This window comes from Gobius niger (assembly GCF_951799975.1).
Source record: "Gobius niger genome assembly, chromosome: 10".
Classification (NCBI taxonomy): domain Eukaryota; kingdom Metazoa; phylum Chordata; class Actinopteri; order Gobiiformes; family Gobiidae; genus Gobius; species Gobius niger.
This window is the reverse complement of record NC_136861.1, coordinates 27,909,142-27,928,146: the sequence shown is the minus strand read 5'-3', so window position 1 is coordinate 27,928,146 and position 19,005 is coordinate 27,909,142. Positions and strand designations below refer to the sequence as shown.

At 43.7% G+C, this 19,005-nt stretch overlaps 1 protein-coding gene across 1 annotated transcript in view; it reads right to left on the bottom strand.

The window, feature by feature from the left end:
* Nucleotides 1-1,021: 1,021 nt before the first annotated feature.
* The window catches only part of LOC306968602 (protein shisa-8), a 70,970-nt gene continuing 52,986 nt past the window's right edge, over nt 1,022-19,005 (bottom strand). The window contains exons 3-4 of the mRNA XM_079564030.1: nt 8,418-8,534; nt 1,022-4,746 (exon numbers count right to left, since the gene is read on the bottom strand). Coding sequence (XP_079420156.1) covers nt 4,247-4,746; nt 8,418-8,534 — 617 coding nt within the window. The 3' untranslated portion in view covers nt 1,022-4,246. The remainder of the gene's footprint in view (nt 4,747-8,417; nt 8,535-19,005) is intronic.

The window sequence follows — 19,005 nt, the reverse complement described above, 5'->3', positions numbered from 1 at the left end:
CAGGGTTTGTTTCCGTAACGTGCGCGCGTTGCAAGTCGTAATCGGGTGACACAGTGTATACGCCCTCAACAGAGCACACAGTCGTGTATGTGTGTGTGTCTCAGCCGGATGACATCACACACACTTAAGGGCTTTAAAAGACACAGCAGCAGCTCATAAGTCAGAGCACACGCATCCAGACAGTCCCAGATGACGTCACAGCCAATAAGCAGGCAACACAGAGACGTCAGCGAGGGAAAATCAACTTTGAAATAACTATTTGAGGAATTCCAAACCATTAAACCACATGATGATGCCATTAGATGATGCTCCATTGTGTTTTTAACAAGTGCAGACAGCTTTTTCAATTTTGTTCTGACCATTTTTGATGCTCAGACAGTATTTCTTGCTAATACCTGGCAGATATTGAGCCAGATCCTGTGGCTGGCGCAATGACAGCGCAAGTTTGTAGTGATGTGGTTATTTTCCGAGTGGCGCTGCTGTTGTGCTATGTGCCTTCACCACTTCTTATAAAACGAGAGGACCGAGGCATGGTTGGCAATGTTCGTGTCTCGATAGAAAGAGATGTCGCCTACAGCCCGTCCTCGTTCGGTTTGGTCTCGATAAATGCGTTTCTGAGACCCAACTAAAAGCACATGTTCACCCCCCACAACCCCTCCTTCTCGCCCCTTCCTGGCCGAAGGGTCTGGTCCAGACTTGAGGAGGCTCTGCAGTAGCTAAAAACATCAATTGAAGAGAAAGGCCTTTGCAGTGCTTTCATTAACTTTATAGAAAAATGAAATTCGACTTCCAACAGCGCTTTAGTCGCCATGGTATTGGTCAAATGAGATGTCTATAGACCGGTCATCGGGACATCCCTACTCTAGACGTTTGGTAAGTTCTGAATACGTTTTTTGGTGATACATCTCAATACCAATGCTCAGGAATGGAAAGTAAACCTGAAACCTAAAAACATGACAGAATATTTAAATATTTCCAAATCCACGCACATGACAGACGGAAACATTTTATTATTTTTTATTATTTTGTATGCATGAAAATTCAGTATTACATCCCTTCAACCCTTAGAAAACCAGTGGAGAAATTTGTGTGGAGTTTACAGAGATTGACGTCGGGTCGCCCAGTCTGCTCGAGAAAAAGCCCTTATTTCAGCTGAGTAATCGACAGTTCACAGCAGACACGTGGTACCGCATACATATATACACAAGTAGTACACAGCAAACCCCAGGAGGCCTAGTGCCTCCGATACCAAATGATCATGAACAACACGTTTTGTCATTTTCAACAGATGCAGAAGCTGTACACATAACCTTCAACTCACCCTCCAGCTAAAGTGTTGGCAAAGCACTTTGTTACAATGCAGTATTTGAACATTAATACATGAGTGCGTATAAATAATATAACAGAACTTAGCATCACAAGCTCAAACACACTCGTGAAAATTGGGCCACAAGTCTAAAATCTGGAAGCATTTCAAATGTTCCATTGGTCGAATAAACTTTTATTTTTACAAGTGCACAATCTTTGAAAAACACAGTACAAAAACAGACAAAACAATTGAACATTACGCAGGTATCTATATTGCTAAGGATCATGGAGCCCAAGTATGTCTATCAGGTCGCATTCAGAATACCTGATAGCATACTTTAACTGTTTTATATAGAGGAAGTCTTACAAACAACAGTCAGGTAGCTCGAGGAAGAGCGAGTGCCGCCACAGTCTGTGATGAGAAGATATTTGTGGAAGTTTGTTTATTTGCATCCTGATTCAAGTGGATTGGTCCGCTGTTCTGCCACACTCTAATGTAGATAATGACAAACAACTATGAGAATATACTTTATCACCTATTGTACGATGGCCAGGAGAACTGGGAGAACCATCACAGACGTTAGGGGTTGACCTTTTTGGAGTTATTTACATAGTTTTGACCTGGGATTATATGCCATATTTGCAACTGTTGTGAGCCATGATTGAAGTCAAACTGTTTTATGGCACCCATTAAAAATCTACAGTGTATTATTGTGCCTCCAGAATATGTGACACTGGGGAAACACATCTTTAGCGCTGCCAACACAATGAATGCATATCATGTACATCCACATTGACAGAGTGAAGAGATACGGTATCTGCTCTGTGTGATGCTGATGATGTGAGCTGCTTTCATTTGGCCCGTAGCCTGTCTACAGGCCGGTTTCCTCCTCAAGGGTGTGTTGTTGACTGTCACTTCCCTGTTGTCCCAGTGTCACTTTTGACACTGTATTAAGGATTTACAGTTGCTTGTGCAAAACAAGGGAGACAAGTGAAATGATCATGTTTCCATCTCCAACCTGACAGACAATATATGCCCCGACAGTTAAAGGGAGGTATACGTAAAAACACTTTGGTTAACCTTACTCTTTTGTCTATATTTGTTGAATTATATTTATTGAATTGAATGACACATCGACTGTGTGAAGACCTGGGCTTATTGCTTAACAGTTGCATATTGCTCATGTCATCCCCGTTTTGAATTTGAGATGCGGAAACATTGTCTGAATGCTTTTAAGGAGCTGGGATAAATTCTCAAACATGCAATGTACACATTGATGCAATTCTTTCAACATTCCACTTTCTAAATGGCCTCTGTCGTACTTGTCTTTTAAAGAAGGTAAAGAGCAGGCGCCGCAGCAGCAAAGAAGCATTTTCTTTCATTAATGAAGTTGTTCGTTGAGAAGGGGAGTCTCTAACGCTGAGATGCATATATTTCTGTTTCTAGAAAGTCTTCCAAGTGCAACGCTGCCATTGCAAACTGACTGGGCTCATCTGAGGGAGGCAGATGGAAGCGGTAAATCTCCCGATGTGAATAATATATTGTGAAGCATCTGCCCATTCATGAGCCTGTGTTGTTGTATATGTGATTGGGAGCATGCTTTAGGAGGGATTGTCCACAGGGAGTTCTGCTTCTTATGCAGGAAGAGAGCACATCCATAAGATTACTCAGAGAATTGGCTATAGGCAAACCGTTATGGGCGCGTAAGGAGGACTGCGGTCAGGCATTATGGAGGTGGAAGTAGGAGGTAAAAGCACTAAATGGTGTGTGCTTGCGATAAACCCCGCTGTATGATTAGCTTCCACCACCTGTCTGCTGTCCTTTAGCGCTGGCCGAACATCAAGCATATGCACCGCAGCAGAGCTGCCGTGTGCAGGGAAACAAATGAAGGTGAGTTTAATCAGGGACTCAGCCTGGCTTTGGACCACTGTGCTGTTCAAGCCAAGCTCAGTTAGCTCTGTGCACCAGTGAAAACATGCACAGTTATACAAGAGAATGATCATATTGTGTAAAATGGAGCTGTTTGCACTTGTCTGTATGAAAGACTTTGTTATTGATGATGTGCTGTCTTTGCTGCTTTAAGGTACTCTGCTCTTGTTGGATTTGACTTCATAAGGGGTTGTAGTTTCTTTGTGTCATTGTGTTCTTTCTGTAAATAGTGCGCCTACACACATTATCTCTACAACACACACGCACTCTTATGTCTCTGTGATTGACAGCAGCCCTTTGGATGAAACAGAACCATCACCAGAGACTGAACAGCTTTTTGAGGGTTGTTACACCTGTCATATTTGGGCGAGGCTGTTCTACATGCACATCCTTCACACCAAACCTTCAATTTCTTTTTTTTTCTCAATATTTTTGTGTATTTAGACGTCTGGAAAAAATACTAATCTCTCTGATGATTGTAAATGTCGACACAGCACTGGCAGAACACACATTAAGTATGCTACAAAGTTGAAAAGATTACAAGTACAAATGCTGATGTACAAAGATGTTTTATGTCTATTAGATAGATATGGCCTCTACCACTCTGTAGAGCCTTGTATTGTGTCGTCTTTGTCGGGTCCTCTCTGGGCCCTGAAATGAGGTGAAGCCGCCCTCCAGTGTGTTCCAAAGTGCCAGTGTGATATCTCACTCCCGGAGCGCCCGGGGCCGGTGCAGCTGACTACACAATGGCACCGCCTCCTCCACAATCTGGAGGTGGCATCTGTGCTGATGAGCTGCGGCGCGGCCTGCCTGGGTAAATAGCGCTGCTGCAGATTGTCATTGAGGTGTGAGAAGGGGAGCGCAGCGCCACACTGTGAGCGGCCACTCAATTATTTAGCACAGCCCCTGGTTCAAAGAGTTATCCAGCTCTGGACCGCACCACACCTCACTCATGTTCACACAATGAGAATAGGATGATATTTACTCTGTATAAAAGACCTCTGTCCCCTACACAGTGACCTCTGTCTTGCTGTTGGTGGGCAGTCCTTTGTGCTTGGGGTGCATGAGTGGCGAGTGCCCGTAGCCCAGCGGCTGCGAGAAGAGCTCCGGCAGGGTCTCGATGCTGAACTGCCTCTTGGTGGAGTAAATCTGACGCCTGTTCTGCTGGTGCAGACTGTGGTGCTGCTGCGGGGGCATGGGGTGGTGCAGCAGTCCCATGTGGCTGTGCTGCTGCTGCTGTTGATGCGGTTGCTGGACGTGACTCTTGCTGGGGTCCCAGGCTTTGAAGGCCGAGCTGGAGGTGAGCGGATGGGTGTTGGTCTTGGAGATCTTGGGCCTGGGCATCTGCGAGGCGTTGATGGTGATGGCCAGCGGCGCGTGGATATCCGGGGGCGGCAGGAAGGGCTTGTCCTTGGGGTGGAAGTTGATGGGCTGGAAGGTGGGCGGGGACTGGCGGTGGGGATATTCCAGCATGGGGTAGCTTTTGTAGTAGTCTCTCGTAGTTGTGTCTGGGTGAAAGACAGAGACAGATGAAATGTTGTTAAATAGAGAGGGGTGAAAAAAACGTGTTTCGCTCTGTAGACTCAGGGGGTAATAAACTCTCAGTTGTTGTGAAAGCTAGAAGTTGAAGATGGCACTAAACAAACTATGAATTAAATAGCTGCTTGGCTTCCACAACAACGGCTGTCGCTGTCCGTTTGAGTGGCCCCCGCACATGTTGCCAGCCCGAGCACCTGACAACCCTGTCCTCTGCGCCTCTCCATTTCAACAACTCCCATCTGCCACAGTTTCCCCACCAACTTCTGCTACTTCATGTTGGCCATTCTTTTAAATGTCCTGTTTTATTCAGGCTGTTGACTCTGTAAATTATGAACATGTATGTAAAAACAATGTGGACCATCCCAACTTGGTAGGGGGAAGACGCAATAGCTGCTAACATGAGGCAAGAAATAATAGTGGCGGCGCTTTGAGTGCTGAAAGCAGAATGAGGCTGGTGAAGCTATTTAGACTTCATGTGCCAAAATAAATACCAAAGTATCACATGTATGTACCTGGGGTATGGATTTTTGGGGTCCGATACGATACCCATATGAAGGTGTTTGGATATACAGGCCGATATGGCTAGTGATTTAATTTTATGTATTTTTTATCTCCCAAATAGCCTATTTTGAAACATTTATTACTATAGTAAAAGTTTAAGTGATAGAAATAAAACTCACCACTTATGTAAAATAATTTCTTATCGGTTAGTTTGAAATGCATTTTTTTTATGTCCTATTGCAAAGCCACTTCTTTAGCTTTAGCTTTAAACCAAGTGCCTTTTGGCTCTAAGCATTTCGGCTTTTTGTACTTTCATTGTAATTTTCACTTGTATTAAACTTAGGGCAGGCTCTGGTCACTTTGGCGTTTATTCATAAACATTGCTGTCCAAGGTATTATTGCTAAACATTGTTTTTGTTCGCTTATTTAGTTGATTGAATATGCATAAAAATGTGCCCATTGCTTTCATTGATCTTTCACATAACAATGTTGGCCCAGTAAACATGAATACTGCCAGCAGCTCTTTGAGAGCATTAAAGTTATGCCCAAAAGTTTATATACTCTGGAAGAATTTAGATTTTTTTTACTCACATTTCAGAATGTGAAAGATAACGCAACAAAACGGAGTTTGCTCTGTTGAAATCATAATGAAAAAAGAAAGTACCAAAAATGACCCTTATCAAAAGTTTATGATCAAGCTACCACAAAAGACTCCAAGCTGTCATTGATGCTAAAGGGGGCAATACACAGAACTGGGATATGTACACTTTGGATCAGGGTAATTTTGGTACTTGGAGCAAACTAAACTAAACTAATTTCACAAGATTAAAAAATTCTGCCAGGGTATGTAAACTTTTGAGCACAACTGGAAATTATTTATATGTAGCTAGAGGATGAAAAAAACCTGCCGTTCATTGCACTTTATTTGCCATTATTACCATTAGTATACTTCTATAAACATTCAAGCCTGACCTAGGCTATGTGCCATTCGCATTTAACCTCACTATTTTGGCTTCAGTTTATAAAGACACTAATGAAACTCCATTCATTTCCCACCATGTTCAATGTAGACGCAGAACAAAATGGCAGCTGACCGGTGGACACTGGTGTTTATCTCGCATTGTTTGGAATTCATGAAGGATTGTGTAATGTGTGCAGGACAGTTCTGTAAAAGGAGCGAGGGGCTCGCTTTCCCAATGCAAATTCCCAATTTCTATCACTTTTCGTTTTCCGGATAATTGCAATATTTGTCGGCAAGATAATATCGGACATATCTGCAAAAATGTTGTCCGATATTCCTCTGGGTGCCCACATCGCCCACTAAAATCGGTCAGTCCCTATTATGTACTGCACTGAAGTTCAGCGCATAGTTTGCAAAGGGCTTTAGCTGCGTCATTTGGAAAGTTGTCTTCATTTGCTCATGCACGCGAGTCTACACAGGCTGTGTTATTGATTGCGTAGAGGACATGGAGAGGGCAGCAGGGTTTATGAAGGAGCGGTGTTGGCATAACTTCAGAACTGATTTGTTCATACTTCATCTTAAGCCTTGTGCATTTCATTAAGATTTTCCCCGCAGTGTGTTCCAGATGCCCGCTGCATTCGCCGGCGTTTCTGCCCCAACCTGATAGTGTGCCCTAGCCATGACTTTGTGGGCACAGTCAGGAGCGTTTGGACGGGGGTGCGTTATCGCCGAGCCAAGAGCTGCTCAAACCGTGTGAAAAGATGGATCGGGTTTTACAGTTGATAAAAAGCTGAAAACATTGCCCTAACTGTTTAAATTGCCACCCACCATTATTCTAAGATCACTGTCTACTGTACGCTCACATATCTCTATCTCATTCTGTCTGTCAGCAATGTTTAGTCGCTGGATGGTGCTCTTCTTCTCATACATCATCGTGCATAGAGCCCATGTGTCAGGCAGTCGCTCCTCATCACCGTCACTTTGTCATGTGTGTCTGCACTGATCACATGATGACATTCTCTGTTGTAGTTGTGAAATTGTAAACCTCCCCCCCCTTTTTTTTTACCCCCTCAGCATCACCAACCATGCAAGTCTCATGGACATGCTTTAACAGTACTGGTGCCTATGCTCAATGCGTTCATTATTTAAAACCATAATGCAGGATTTTGGCGGATCGGGCAAGTACCTGCAACAATACTCAAATGTTTCTGTAACTAAGAAGGTCATTTAGCAGGTTCTAAATAGCAAGAGCAAGCTCGAAATGTTCATGTGTTTGTTTTTTTAGGGCTCGTTGCACCAAATTCACCAAACGAGAGTAAAGAAAATGCACAAATGGCCCTGCTTGCTCATCCACTTGGTAAATGACCCCCCCTATATATGTTCCTGTAATAACATAACAGCCAGTTCTGCCATCAATTCCACTGGCTTCCGGTCCACCACCAGATTGAATAAAAGCCTTCACCTGTTAACCTTCAAAGCTCTCCATTACCTAGCCCCCCCCTCCACACACACACATCTCCAAGCTGATGCACCCCAGCACGCTCACTGCCCTCACCCTCCTTCAAACGGACCACTATGGATTAGGAACCCACTCCCTCTGCACCTCCGTACACTGACTGGCCCTATATCTTTTCAAATCCCATCTTAAAATGCCGCCTGTAAGGTGACTTTAGATGATAGGCTACCAACAAATCTAGTTTTATTAATATTCATTTTGGCCTGTTCCCCAAAACCAATGCACCAAAAGGTTTTCCTTAAACTACTGAAGGCAAAACCAGTATACTGCAATCTTATTTCTGTCTCTTGACCCTCCAGCTATTAGGAATATGTGTATCTTCATTGCTTTTTGGGGGTACTGTACACCCTTTGACTTTTCCCTACCCTGATAATCCGACTTGCAAGGGGGTAGAAAAGCTCTACAGAGGACTTCGAACTGCATATCATCTCGGTCATGCTCAGTGTAGTACACAGCCTACGAAACAAGTGACTTTAAACATGAGCCATGATAGGAGCCGGTCCGATGAGAGTCGCGCTCATAAAAAATCCATTACCTAAATGGGTGCTTGGCCCCGCTCCTGGGTGCTGCGGAGCATGTGCATTACTGTATTTTTTTAATCGCGCCCCTCCTGACTCAGGACTCCCCGTTCCGCACCGTGCCGTGCCGCGCTGCGTACTCACCCAGAGCTTTGAGCGGCGTGTACTTATTGAAGCCCATTCCCAGGTTGTTGTGAGGGTGAGACAAGGCCATGGCCGGGCCCAAGGGAGACAGGGAGGCGTTGTTCAAGTGGTTATGCTCTGCGGAGACAAGAGGACACGAGGGATTCACTAAAAGATCAGCAAACATAGTACCTGCAACATTGACAACACATCATTCGGGTCTTTCTGTTGCACAATATGAAGACATCTACACGGACTTTCAAAACACAGATGAACTCTTCGTGGAGCGTTTGAATATCCCGAGGAGAAGGCGGACTGAATACGCAGAAGTACATTATGATTAAAAGCTCAAGAAAGTTTTGTAAGGTAACTTTCGATCATAACCTCTTCCGACAGCTACGTTTTATATTGCTTTTCTATTCACCACTGCCGTTAACAAGTCTTCCCATTGTGAGAGACTCCGAGCGCTGGGAATGAAGTGAAGAGGAAGTAACAGAGGAGCAGCGAGCCGGAGATGTGACACCAGCTCTGACTGATGGAATTAGAAATGGATCTGCGCTTCCCCGTGTAATTGATATGTGACGATGACACGCCGAGGACCCCACAGAGCGAGGAGAGCCACCAGTGTGCGTTGTAATTGAACGCATCTCCCCTGTTCGCTCAGCCGACAACACCTCCAAAATACATATTCCAATGAATGACCTTCAACCGAGCTGTGAAAGATGAAATGACTTTTGAAAGAAAGCTCAGAGGCGCGGGGGTGCGTTTCGCAATGAGGCTGGATATGTAGTAGCTGATGAAAGATTCCACAGAATTCTTTCATGGTACCAGTCAGTGGGACCCTGTTTTGTGCCCCCCCCCCCCCCTCAAGCGTGTTCTGAGAATGGAGACCAATTAATTACTTTTCATATTCAGCATTTCCATTTCTTGGAATGGCGAGTGTTCTCTCCCAAGTGTGTCAGACCCCCAGCCTCGCAAACAAAACCACACGTTGCTCCTAAATTCATAAGTCTGGGACCTGGTGTTATCTCCGAGAAGTCCCCTGGGCAAAATTGACAGGGAGATTAAACCAATCAGAATAACGCATGGTCCATCAGAAGGAAGCAATGAAAAAGAACTCATACAAATCACACAATAACTGCGAAACTGTGTGATCTTCTGCCAAGTGCTGAACTTAATTACAGGTGAGAGAAGTTGTAAAATGAGTTAATGAGAACATCTTTCATACAGCAAATGCGCATCTGTGAGTGGATCGATGCCAAATTTATCAGAATGTCAGAATATCTGAATATCAGAATATCTGAATGATTCAATGTGCAAGCTGGATCCCGCGGTCCTGCTTTTGAAAAGTAGCTGGCCAGGCCCGCGTAAAACAAACAAAAAAACATTTACAATGACTTTACTTTATTGAATTTATGCTTTGGGTTTAAGCTCAGAGGAGATTCTCTCGTACAAAAAGTATCGCCGGCTTGCGTCATACATAGCGAAAGGAATATGCTGGAACAATCATCTGGAAGCACAACAGAGGAGGCTGGAGAAACTGTGCATGAGTGTTATAAATTCAGCTGGAATGTGCTTGATCTTAGTCTAAAGGGCTGTATTAGACCGGAGATGAAGAGGATGCTGCCTGTTTGTGTGCGCGCACTGTTTTTTTTCCCGCCTCTCCATGCCAGCTTGCATTTGTTGTGTTTGTGTTTGTGCCTGGGCTCTGTCTGTGCGAGTGTGCAGCAGCAGTTCCGCTGGTGATGTCCTAATTCAGCAGGGCTCAACATCAAAGAGGCAGACTGCAGCGAGTCTCAAGCCCTCTCTGCCGTCGCACACTCTGTTCTCTAAGTCAAGGAGAGAATGACACCTCTGGCCAGCGCTGGGCCTTATATTATGCTTCATTAACCTTGTTGTTGTTCAAATTAAAATAATTGAACTACTTTGAAATTTAGCTTCAAAAAATGCCACCAGAGGGCGCAACCCGAGTGATTAGAAATGTGGTCCAAATTGAAGTATTGATGTATTATGAAACAACTAACTTGTTTATCAGCACATGGAGGAGAGACTGTAAAAATAATGGAAACTCACTCACTCCTCCCCGTTTGCCATAATGACCACGTTCAAAAGGAAATCCATGCAGGATTTACAGACTCTTCCTTCCCCGCTTCGATCGGGCATGTTCCTAAAAAGGGCATAAGGGCATCTACACTGTAGACTCGGCCCTCGCAGGGCGTGTAGTTCGGTCGCACACCTTTAGATCTGATGCAAACGGCCTGTCAATGAAAACCTCATTAATATACAAGAATTCTAAAAAATATGAAAACCCGCCTGGTTTCTTTAATTGTAAGTCACCCAGTGTTATCACAGGAGGAATATCTAGCGGCAGAAAGTTGAAAAAAATTCAAAACCAGGCTTGACAGTTGTTTAAAACGTGTGTAAAGTGCAATGCTTTCTAATGGAAGATTAGTGTTTTCTGCCGCCCCTAGATGGAGGTATTACAGCAATGGTGGGCAATGGTCACGAAATGGTTGTGGTCCCGAAGCAGAGCAACCAGCGACCATTGGTTTAATCACAGAACAGGTTTCGTGAAAGTGTCTGTTCAGCGGAGCGTGATGAACTACTCTGAATGACGTTTACAGGAGTGTGTGCAGGCAGCACAGAGAAGATGGACTAAAGACAGACTAAATGTGCTTGATTTCTGAAACGTGAATGAAACAAACACCGATCCAAGTATGTTTGTGATGAGGATGAAAGAAGTTTGTGTGGGCAGTCTTCAGAAACATGGAGTAATTGGCTTCTATGTCTTCGTGCCTTTATGAATGTAACCCAAATGTGCGAGTAACACAGTAACAGCATTTTTGCCCTTCCTTGTCATAAAAGCTTCTGACATCTTTTTTGTAGTGCTCTCTGAGTGCCGAGAGTGTGACACTGGCGCTATAAACTTCCCCTGTTGACTCGCTGTGCGCTCAGGCAGATTGCTGTAAGTTTTTTTACTGGCTGTGTTTACAGACATATAAAGAGTCTGACAAAATGGCCGGGAGCAGGAGCTGATAATGCTGATTTTCTTTTCTGCGTTCAATGGAGTAGAAGGACTTGTTTCAATGCAGTGACTGGAGTCCACGCGAAGGGTAGACCGGGGCTTATCCCGGGATAACATCATTATTTCCAGCCTTTAGCTCAGCCTACCCGCTGCATTGTTTTCAGTCCACCACATTACATCATTCGGCAGACAGCTACACGTACACACTAGCACACTGAAGGCTGCCACTGTTTGGGCGGTACAACAGCCTTTCCATACTGCGAAATAGAACGATTTGGCGTTCATATTTGAGTCTTCTCCCTGGAGAAGACTGGACTGTGAACTAAATGCAAATCACAAATCCACTTGCATTTGCACCTCGTGAAATGGCCTTGATCATGATGATGCCGAGCTGCAGCTTTTCTCTGGCACTAGTAATGAATTTGTATTAGTTTGTATGCTCCTGCGTGTTATTTAATGCAGAAACAATATGCATAAATCTTTCCTCCCCATTATTCAATTTCATTATCTACCAACAGTTATTTTCCTTGACAGACTTTGAAGTCCCCTGGTCCCTTTCAAACCGACGGAGCCGCCGTGATTCATTTTCGTTGTCTCTTCTTTGTCTGTAATTGTTCTTAAGGGAACAACAAAACAGACCTCTGGACGCTGCCACTTTAACATTCCTGTTAATAGATACAGCCTTTCATAATAGCCCCGTCCTTTTGTAGGACAGTGCGGCACGTTTATCTTCATGGAAATAGCGCATGTACGTGAATATGCATGTTGCGTAACCCTTTGAGATGCAAAAACAATGAGAAGAGGAAGAAATCCGCCCGGAATGTGCCTTTGTACTCGTCATTATTTATGATTTTTTTTTTCTTAATGAGAAAACAAAGCCAAGAAAACCCAATGTGGGATAAAGATCACGAGGGCTGATTTGAAATTACAATATGAATGGTTGCTATTATATTGTCCTTTGTAGAGTACTAGATATTCTTTCTCCGTGCAGTTTTACAAAGCATAAATACAAGGATGTTCTGAAGTGCCAGTGTAGCAGTTTCAATCTTCCACTGGACATACAAGGTCATGCAGCTTTGGACTGAGCCTCGCCGTGAGACCAGCTACATCTACTTCCAGAAGGCTTGAGAGCGTTGCTAACAGGTAGCACTCCTTCTGTACTCCGACGGCTGCTGAATAATTGAAGGCATCTGAGTGTCGAACACAGACGATCATCACTGAGGCCAAGTGGGCCCCGGGGCTTTCCCTTTACAAATCTACGAAATCCCACCCAAACGCCGACAAACCCTTTTTACACTTCACTTCAGACTCATTCAATATTCAAGCGTTTGATGTGCACTTATTGCATGTTTACACAGTAGGTTTACAGGCTCTAAAGCTTTTAAATACAGAGTCTGGCTGCGTTTGAAAGCACCCACACGATACCGACTCCCGCGCGAGACACTGGCCTAATCTAGTTCAGGGTAAAAGGCTCTTTTCATTGAAACTTTGATATTGGCTTTACAACGCGTTACTTACTCACAGTCACTCGCTCATTGTTGCCACATTTGCCCTCTCAGAAACTGTAATGCAAGATCGATATATGGGACCTTTAACTAAGTCCTATTTTGCCTTGGTTTTCTTTGCGCTTCAAAGCTCAATAAATCAGGCCTGGAATATAAAAAAATCCTTCAAAAATAAAAAAGTAGTTTGGAGTTTGTAGGACTGACATAAATGGACATGTTGCAAGAAGAAAATGGACCCTAAAGTTTCGTAACATCTGCGCATGTGTGTAATTCTCCTTTAGCTGGGGCTGTCTCCCAAAAAGGAAATGCCCATATTTGGATTGCAGCCACATCTGGGTCAACTTTGGTGCTACTCGTGGATGCCAAGTCAATATTGGTAATAAATACGGACATGTGAAAGATGCGGGAATAAAATAAGCATCGCAAAGGGTGAGTTTGATCTTTTTTGTTTTATTAATTAATAGATTTTTTTTATTGTCAATATCCTTCTGAAAGGGTTTTGAAGTCATAGTAGCAGAGGTAAAATGATTTAATTATTGCAAGTAGTAGTATTGGTTAGGTTGCACTATATTTCACTGGTCTGTATTTCCGTTTCACTTTTACAATGTTATTCTCGTCCATGCCGGGCCTTAACCACTGGTCAGTGAGAAGAGCCGCTTCTTATCATGCTCAGAGCTGTGAAAAAAGAGAATCCGGCGGTGGCTTCATTATTTATGTATGCACGCAGATATGGAGAAAGGCCATGGGTTCTGCATATCGGCGCCTTTTTGAAATATAACTGAACAGACCTTTGATGCCGCCAAAGAAATGCAATAAAGGATGAAAGCGAGAAGGCATGTGCTGAGACGACTGGGAGAGAGAGAGTACTGGAGGTGGAGAGGGCCGGCAGAAAAGCACGAGATGGAGCGATACACCGCTGTTAGTGAGAAATAGCGATTTGAATTCGATTGCGCTTATTCTGGCGGCCATACTGCGGCGCGTACATGTACAGCGCAGGCCTCATTCCTATTCCTGAAGCGAGCGCACTAGAGCTCGATCACTGACGCGGTAGCACTATAAAACCTGCAGCCAGCCTCTCTGTCCTTCGCTCAACAGCCCCCATTACTGCGCTTGGCACGGGGGGGGGGGACCGATGGGGAATTTTAATAGTGCACCTATAGTGGGGAAGAAACGGCTTAAAATGGCCTCCACGTACAGTCAGAACAGAAGACGGTGTTTTTTTCTCCTTCAATCATATCCATCTTGGACATTTTCTCCATGTCATGTACGCCGCATTAAAGTTGAGTGAAATAGAGGTCGACCGGCATCTTTTATTGCATATAGTCTGTGTCAATGAATTTTTAAAATCCTGAGCCAATATTTTATCACAGACATGTAGGTCTTTGGGCATATATGAATTTTGAGCTACATTTTTTCAGTTGTCCATATGTGCCACAGTGGGTTTCTTTTCTTAATCCATACATCTGATCATTTCAGTCCTCAAATTGAGTATGTTTTCATAATTTAAAAATGTGTACTTAATTATGACGTTTTGTTTGCGAGAAAGCCAGAGATTTAATAACTACAATGTGATGATCCCTCGATATCCATGCGTCGTATGAAAGGCAGACCGAGATGACGCTGTAATCCAAATACGATCTTTTCCTATCAGGGGACATCCTATCTCAAAACTTAACACTTGCAACAATATCTCCACTTCAGTAGCACCTTCAGAGCCCAATCTTGTGTTTCTAAAGACTACAGTGTAACATTTTGCACTAGGAGTACACTTTCAGATCCTGCCACTCCAGATTTAGCGCTTTTAAGTGGGAAGTACGTGGGGTGGACGAACACTCATGACCCATGATGAATGTTATGTAGAAACAGACTTTTCCTCCAACCAGACTCCGCGGTCAGGGGGAGGGGTCGTGGGGGTGAACATGTGCTTTTGTTTTGGTCGCGTTAACACGTTATGGCTGAAAGAGTGCCGACCGGTGCCACAGCGGGACCAGCTGTTGGCTACATCTCTTTTTTTTCTCGGGACACGAACATTGTTTAGCTCACTGTGGTGGTAATAAAGTTCTTCGTTTGACCTGTGAGAACCTATAGTGCTTAAGGAAGAACATAAGGCAGTGTGATGTAAACGAGGAAATGAATGTGAGGCTGCCATCAGAGCACCGCTGTCAGTGCTGCATGTAATAAGCCACGCCTCAGTCCTCTCTCTTCTTATAAGCAACACCCTCTCGCTTGGTGCAGGCACATGACGCAACAGCTGCGCCTCAGGGAAGATAGCCATAGCGCTTGAAGTTTGCGCTGTCCTTGCGCCAGGCACAAGATTTGGCCAACAGACTCAGAACTTTCCAGTCTTGTATTTAACAAGTTTCCAGAGGGATTTTTTTTATATCTAATTCCCAGCCTGATTTATTTTGCTTTGAAGGGCAATAAACAACGCAAAATTTAAATTGTTACAAGAACTAAAAATCCCCTCTGACAAAATCTATATTTCAACAAAATAAAATAATGAATTTAAATCTGTCTATTAATTATTGAGATTTTGTAGCTGAAATTTTGGCAGTTTTGGCTTTCACTAAAACAAAAAAGTGACCATTCTTTCCCCTGTAAACCTGCAGGGTCTCGCCTTAAGGACCCAAACAAGACAAAAGTTTACCAAACCATAAGATTTGGAAGCTGCTTAACTTGTTTTACTGCTCGAGTCGCTTTTTGTACAGAGACTCTGAAGTGGACGTGCCTCAATTACACGGTCATGTGGGTTCCCCCGTGAGGACCGCTGCACCACTCTCGTACTCCATCTCCCGCTAACTCCTCTTCCTTTGTCTTGTTGATCCCGCGCCAGCCCGTCTCCCCTAAAGCGTGAATCTCCTGCCGCTGCGCCCGCCCGCCCATATCTAACGCTGATTGATGCTGGCCGTTCCCCCCCCCGTCATACAAGAGCTCGCAAACAAAAGCCTCTCTGAACGCACTGTGTTCTTTGACCTTCAAGCCACCCTTTTCCTGCGACAGCGACTGTACGGCACGCAACAGCCCACACAGAGTTTGCGGATCATTAATATGGTGTAGCCGGGGTCGGTCGCTCCCAGATCCACCTGGGACACAGAGTTGGAGGCGGTTACAATGTCCTGTACAGACTGCTAATTGGACACCGTCCTGCAGTGGAGGGGGAACAAAGGATCGAAAGGAAGGTATAGAGCAAGCGCTGATTTATTATTGCGGAACCGAGAGCATGTTCAGAAAATATAAAACAGATGGTGTGAAAGGAAGCTTGGGTGACATGAAAAGTTCCAAGCGCATCGCAAAGCAACTGCAACAAAACATGGCAACAAAAGTGAAGACCAGTGTCGACACAATGCCACAAACCAGACACCACCGAGGCATTGGACTTAGCTGGCCCAGATTGGGAAAAGTTCACTATGTGTTCCACTTTTTATACTGTATTGATCAGTCCTCCTCATGCGCTTCATGTCAAGTATCACCTTTCAAAATAACTTTTACAATGAACGCAATGAGGTCAATATCATGACGAACTTGCGCTAAATAAAGTCTTAGTTTTTCTCAAATCAACAGAAAAGTGACCATAAAATACTATACTGTTAAAATATAAACTTGGATGAAACCAGGACTGATGTTTTAACACTTTTATCCCCTACAGTAAATTATACACGCATTCCCAATGACGTCACACAATAGTGATGTTTATTATACGGCTCCATTGACTTGAATGGGATTTTCCAACGTTCTACCAGTCATTATTTTCTGATAGAGGACCTCTGAGAAAAATAATGACCACTGCCAATGGCAACGGAGGTCGTGCTTGTAATACAGGTCTTTCATATCACTCCGCATGTTGTAATAGAGGACACTATCTCTGTCCCTGTCCCTACGAGAGAAGATTAACGTGAGTCCGACATTCAACTTACCCAGAGATTCCTCCTCTCCAACTGCACCTTCAACTAAGTAGCTAGGCTAGCGATAAGAAGCTAGCCTAGCAAAAACGAATCACTTGCCAACGTGGATCAGGTGTTTTGATTCGTGATTCAGTGAGTCAGTCTAATGTAAATTTCAGTTTAAACCAATGAAAACATTACAGTGGGCGGGCAAATCACAGAGAAGCAAAAACTGTCGCTGACATACTGAATAACATCGTTCATTCGATTCATGTCAGTGCTTTCGATTGCATAGGACTTTGCGGTGCACTAGCTTTTGTTATGTACAGAAATATTCAAACTCTTAGTCTGGTGTAGGATCACTCTTAACGAAGGAGCAACTACTGTAATGTGAAAAAGGAAAAATAGGAAAATACTGGATAAATTGTGGTGTATCCAAATGAGTTAATAAAGCAGGTGAATCATGGCTCCTGATTCAGTAATGTGACTCGCGAGTTTTGAATGATTCATTCACAAATCGATTACTATCACGCATAGTTAAGGCCGCCATTTTGAAGATGGAGATTGAAGTGGACCATGCACTGTAACAATATCTCTACTCAGGATGAAAATGGACAACTGATTTACAGTAGCATTTTGTATGTAATCGTAACCATTGCTCAAAAGATAATCGTAAAAAGACATGTCCCAGAGAGCACATCTTTATCTAAACAAACCAGCATGGGGTTCTGTTTATATAAGCCAAATTTTGTTCAAAATCTGCTTCAACTCCCAAGTCTGAATGAACACATCAAAGAGGTAACAGAAAACCTTTCTTTATCAATGGGTCATGTCAGCAGAGCTTCAGTTTGTCAGTGTTTAAGCTGCTCAAGACGTTAGCAGGTAAGTGGTAGTATGCGAACAAAAAGAGACATCTTTTAAGGCAGGTTTTGTCGCCTGTCTGAAAGTTGTAAATTGTTCATATGAATTGATGCGTGTGAAGAAGCTGAAGAAGTGGAAGGGTGTGCGAGACCTAGATATGAGTTGGGGCTGCTGCTAACTGCCTGGTTTAAGAACGGCAGAGATTGGGTACTATAGCTTTAATGAACTAAATGTCTGAATTGCAAAAGACAGTGTATATTTTAAGAATAGATTTTTGAGAATCTCCATACTATCTTTCCCTGAATGTATTTTACTACATTGCTCCGCTTTAGCCCAGCCCCGAGTCAGACTTTATCCCATTTTTGTTCCCCCATGGCTGTGATTTGTGGATTCTGTCACATTCTGGCAGCTGGCTCCTCTGTCTGGGCCCTCCTCAGGAGAATAGAGCAGCAGACAGGAAGCGAGTGCAAACATAGAAAGAATGGAAGTACATAAAGGTCCAGCCACCTTTGAATAATCACAGCTCCCTCATCCGCTGTCATCTTCTCCGCGGTAGAATGTAGGCCAATTCTGAAAAATACTATTACGCAGGGACACGGCTTTTATGAATGGCTGCCCATTCTTAAGATGAATAAAGATGGCAATGCTAAAGTGTCACAAAAGTAATTTAAAAGCCTGAGTAATGTACATAGTGATAGTGCCAGCTGGCTACCGAACACAAAATCACAGTGCACAATAACTGAAGCAGGGGATTCCATTAATCACAAAGTGCCCAAGGTTTGTACAATCTTTGACATTTGCTCACCTGACTTGAGCTAACTCGTGTCGCAGTTAATTACACGCCGCCGCAGCTCCAGCGTGTCAAAAAGTGCAGTGACAAACGAGCCTCGTGTCTGTGCTCTTTGTCCAAACAATTAACCTTTGTAATTCATTTTGTTCTGTCCATTCACGGTCTTTTCTTTCAGCGCTGCCATGTCGTGCACCGCTCGCTGAATTTGGATGGAACTCATAAATTCTGCAAACCGGTGTTACTGGCAGAAAAATTCAAAGCAAATATACATTGTGTTGGTTTAAATGTCAGACCATGTGGATTCAGTTGAACAAACATAAGGCTGAGATGGAGGTTGCTGACAAGATTCTGATTGTTCTGCATCTTTCCTAACACTGTTCTGGTTTTCTGTGTTCAGCTGCTCACAGTAGATGTGCCTGCATGGATGATGATACTGGAAAAAGGCCGATTTTGTGTATCTCAGGAACTCAGGAGGGGGTTGGCCTAAATTTTCATAAATATACCTTCAATTGGGATATCAAAGACATATTATGTCAGCTATGGTTTT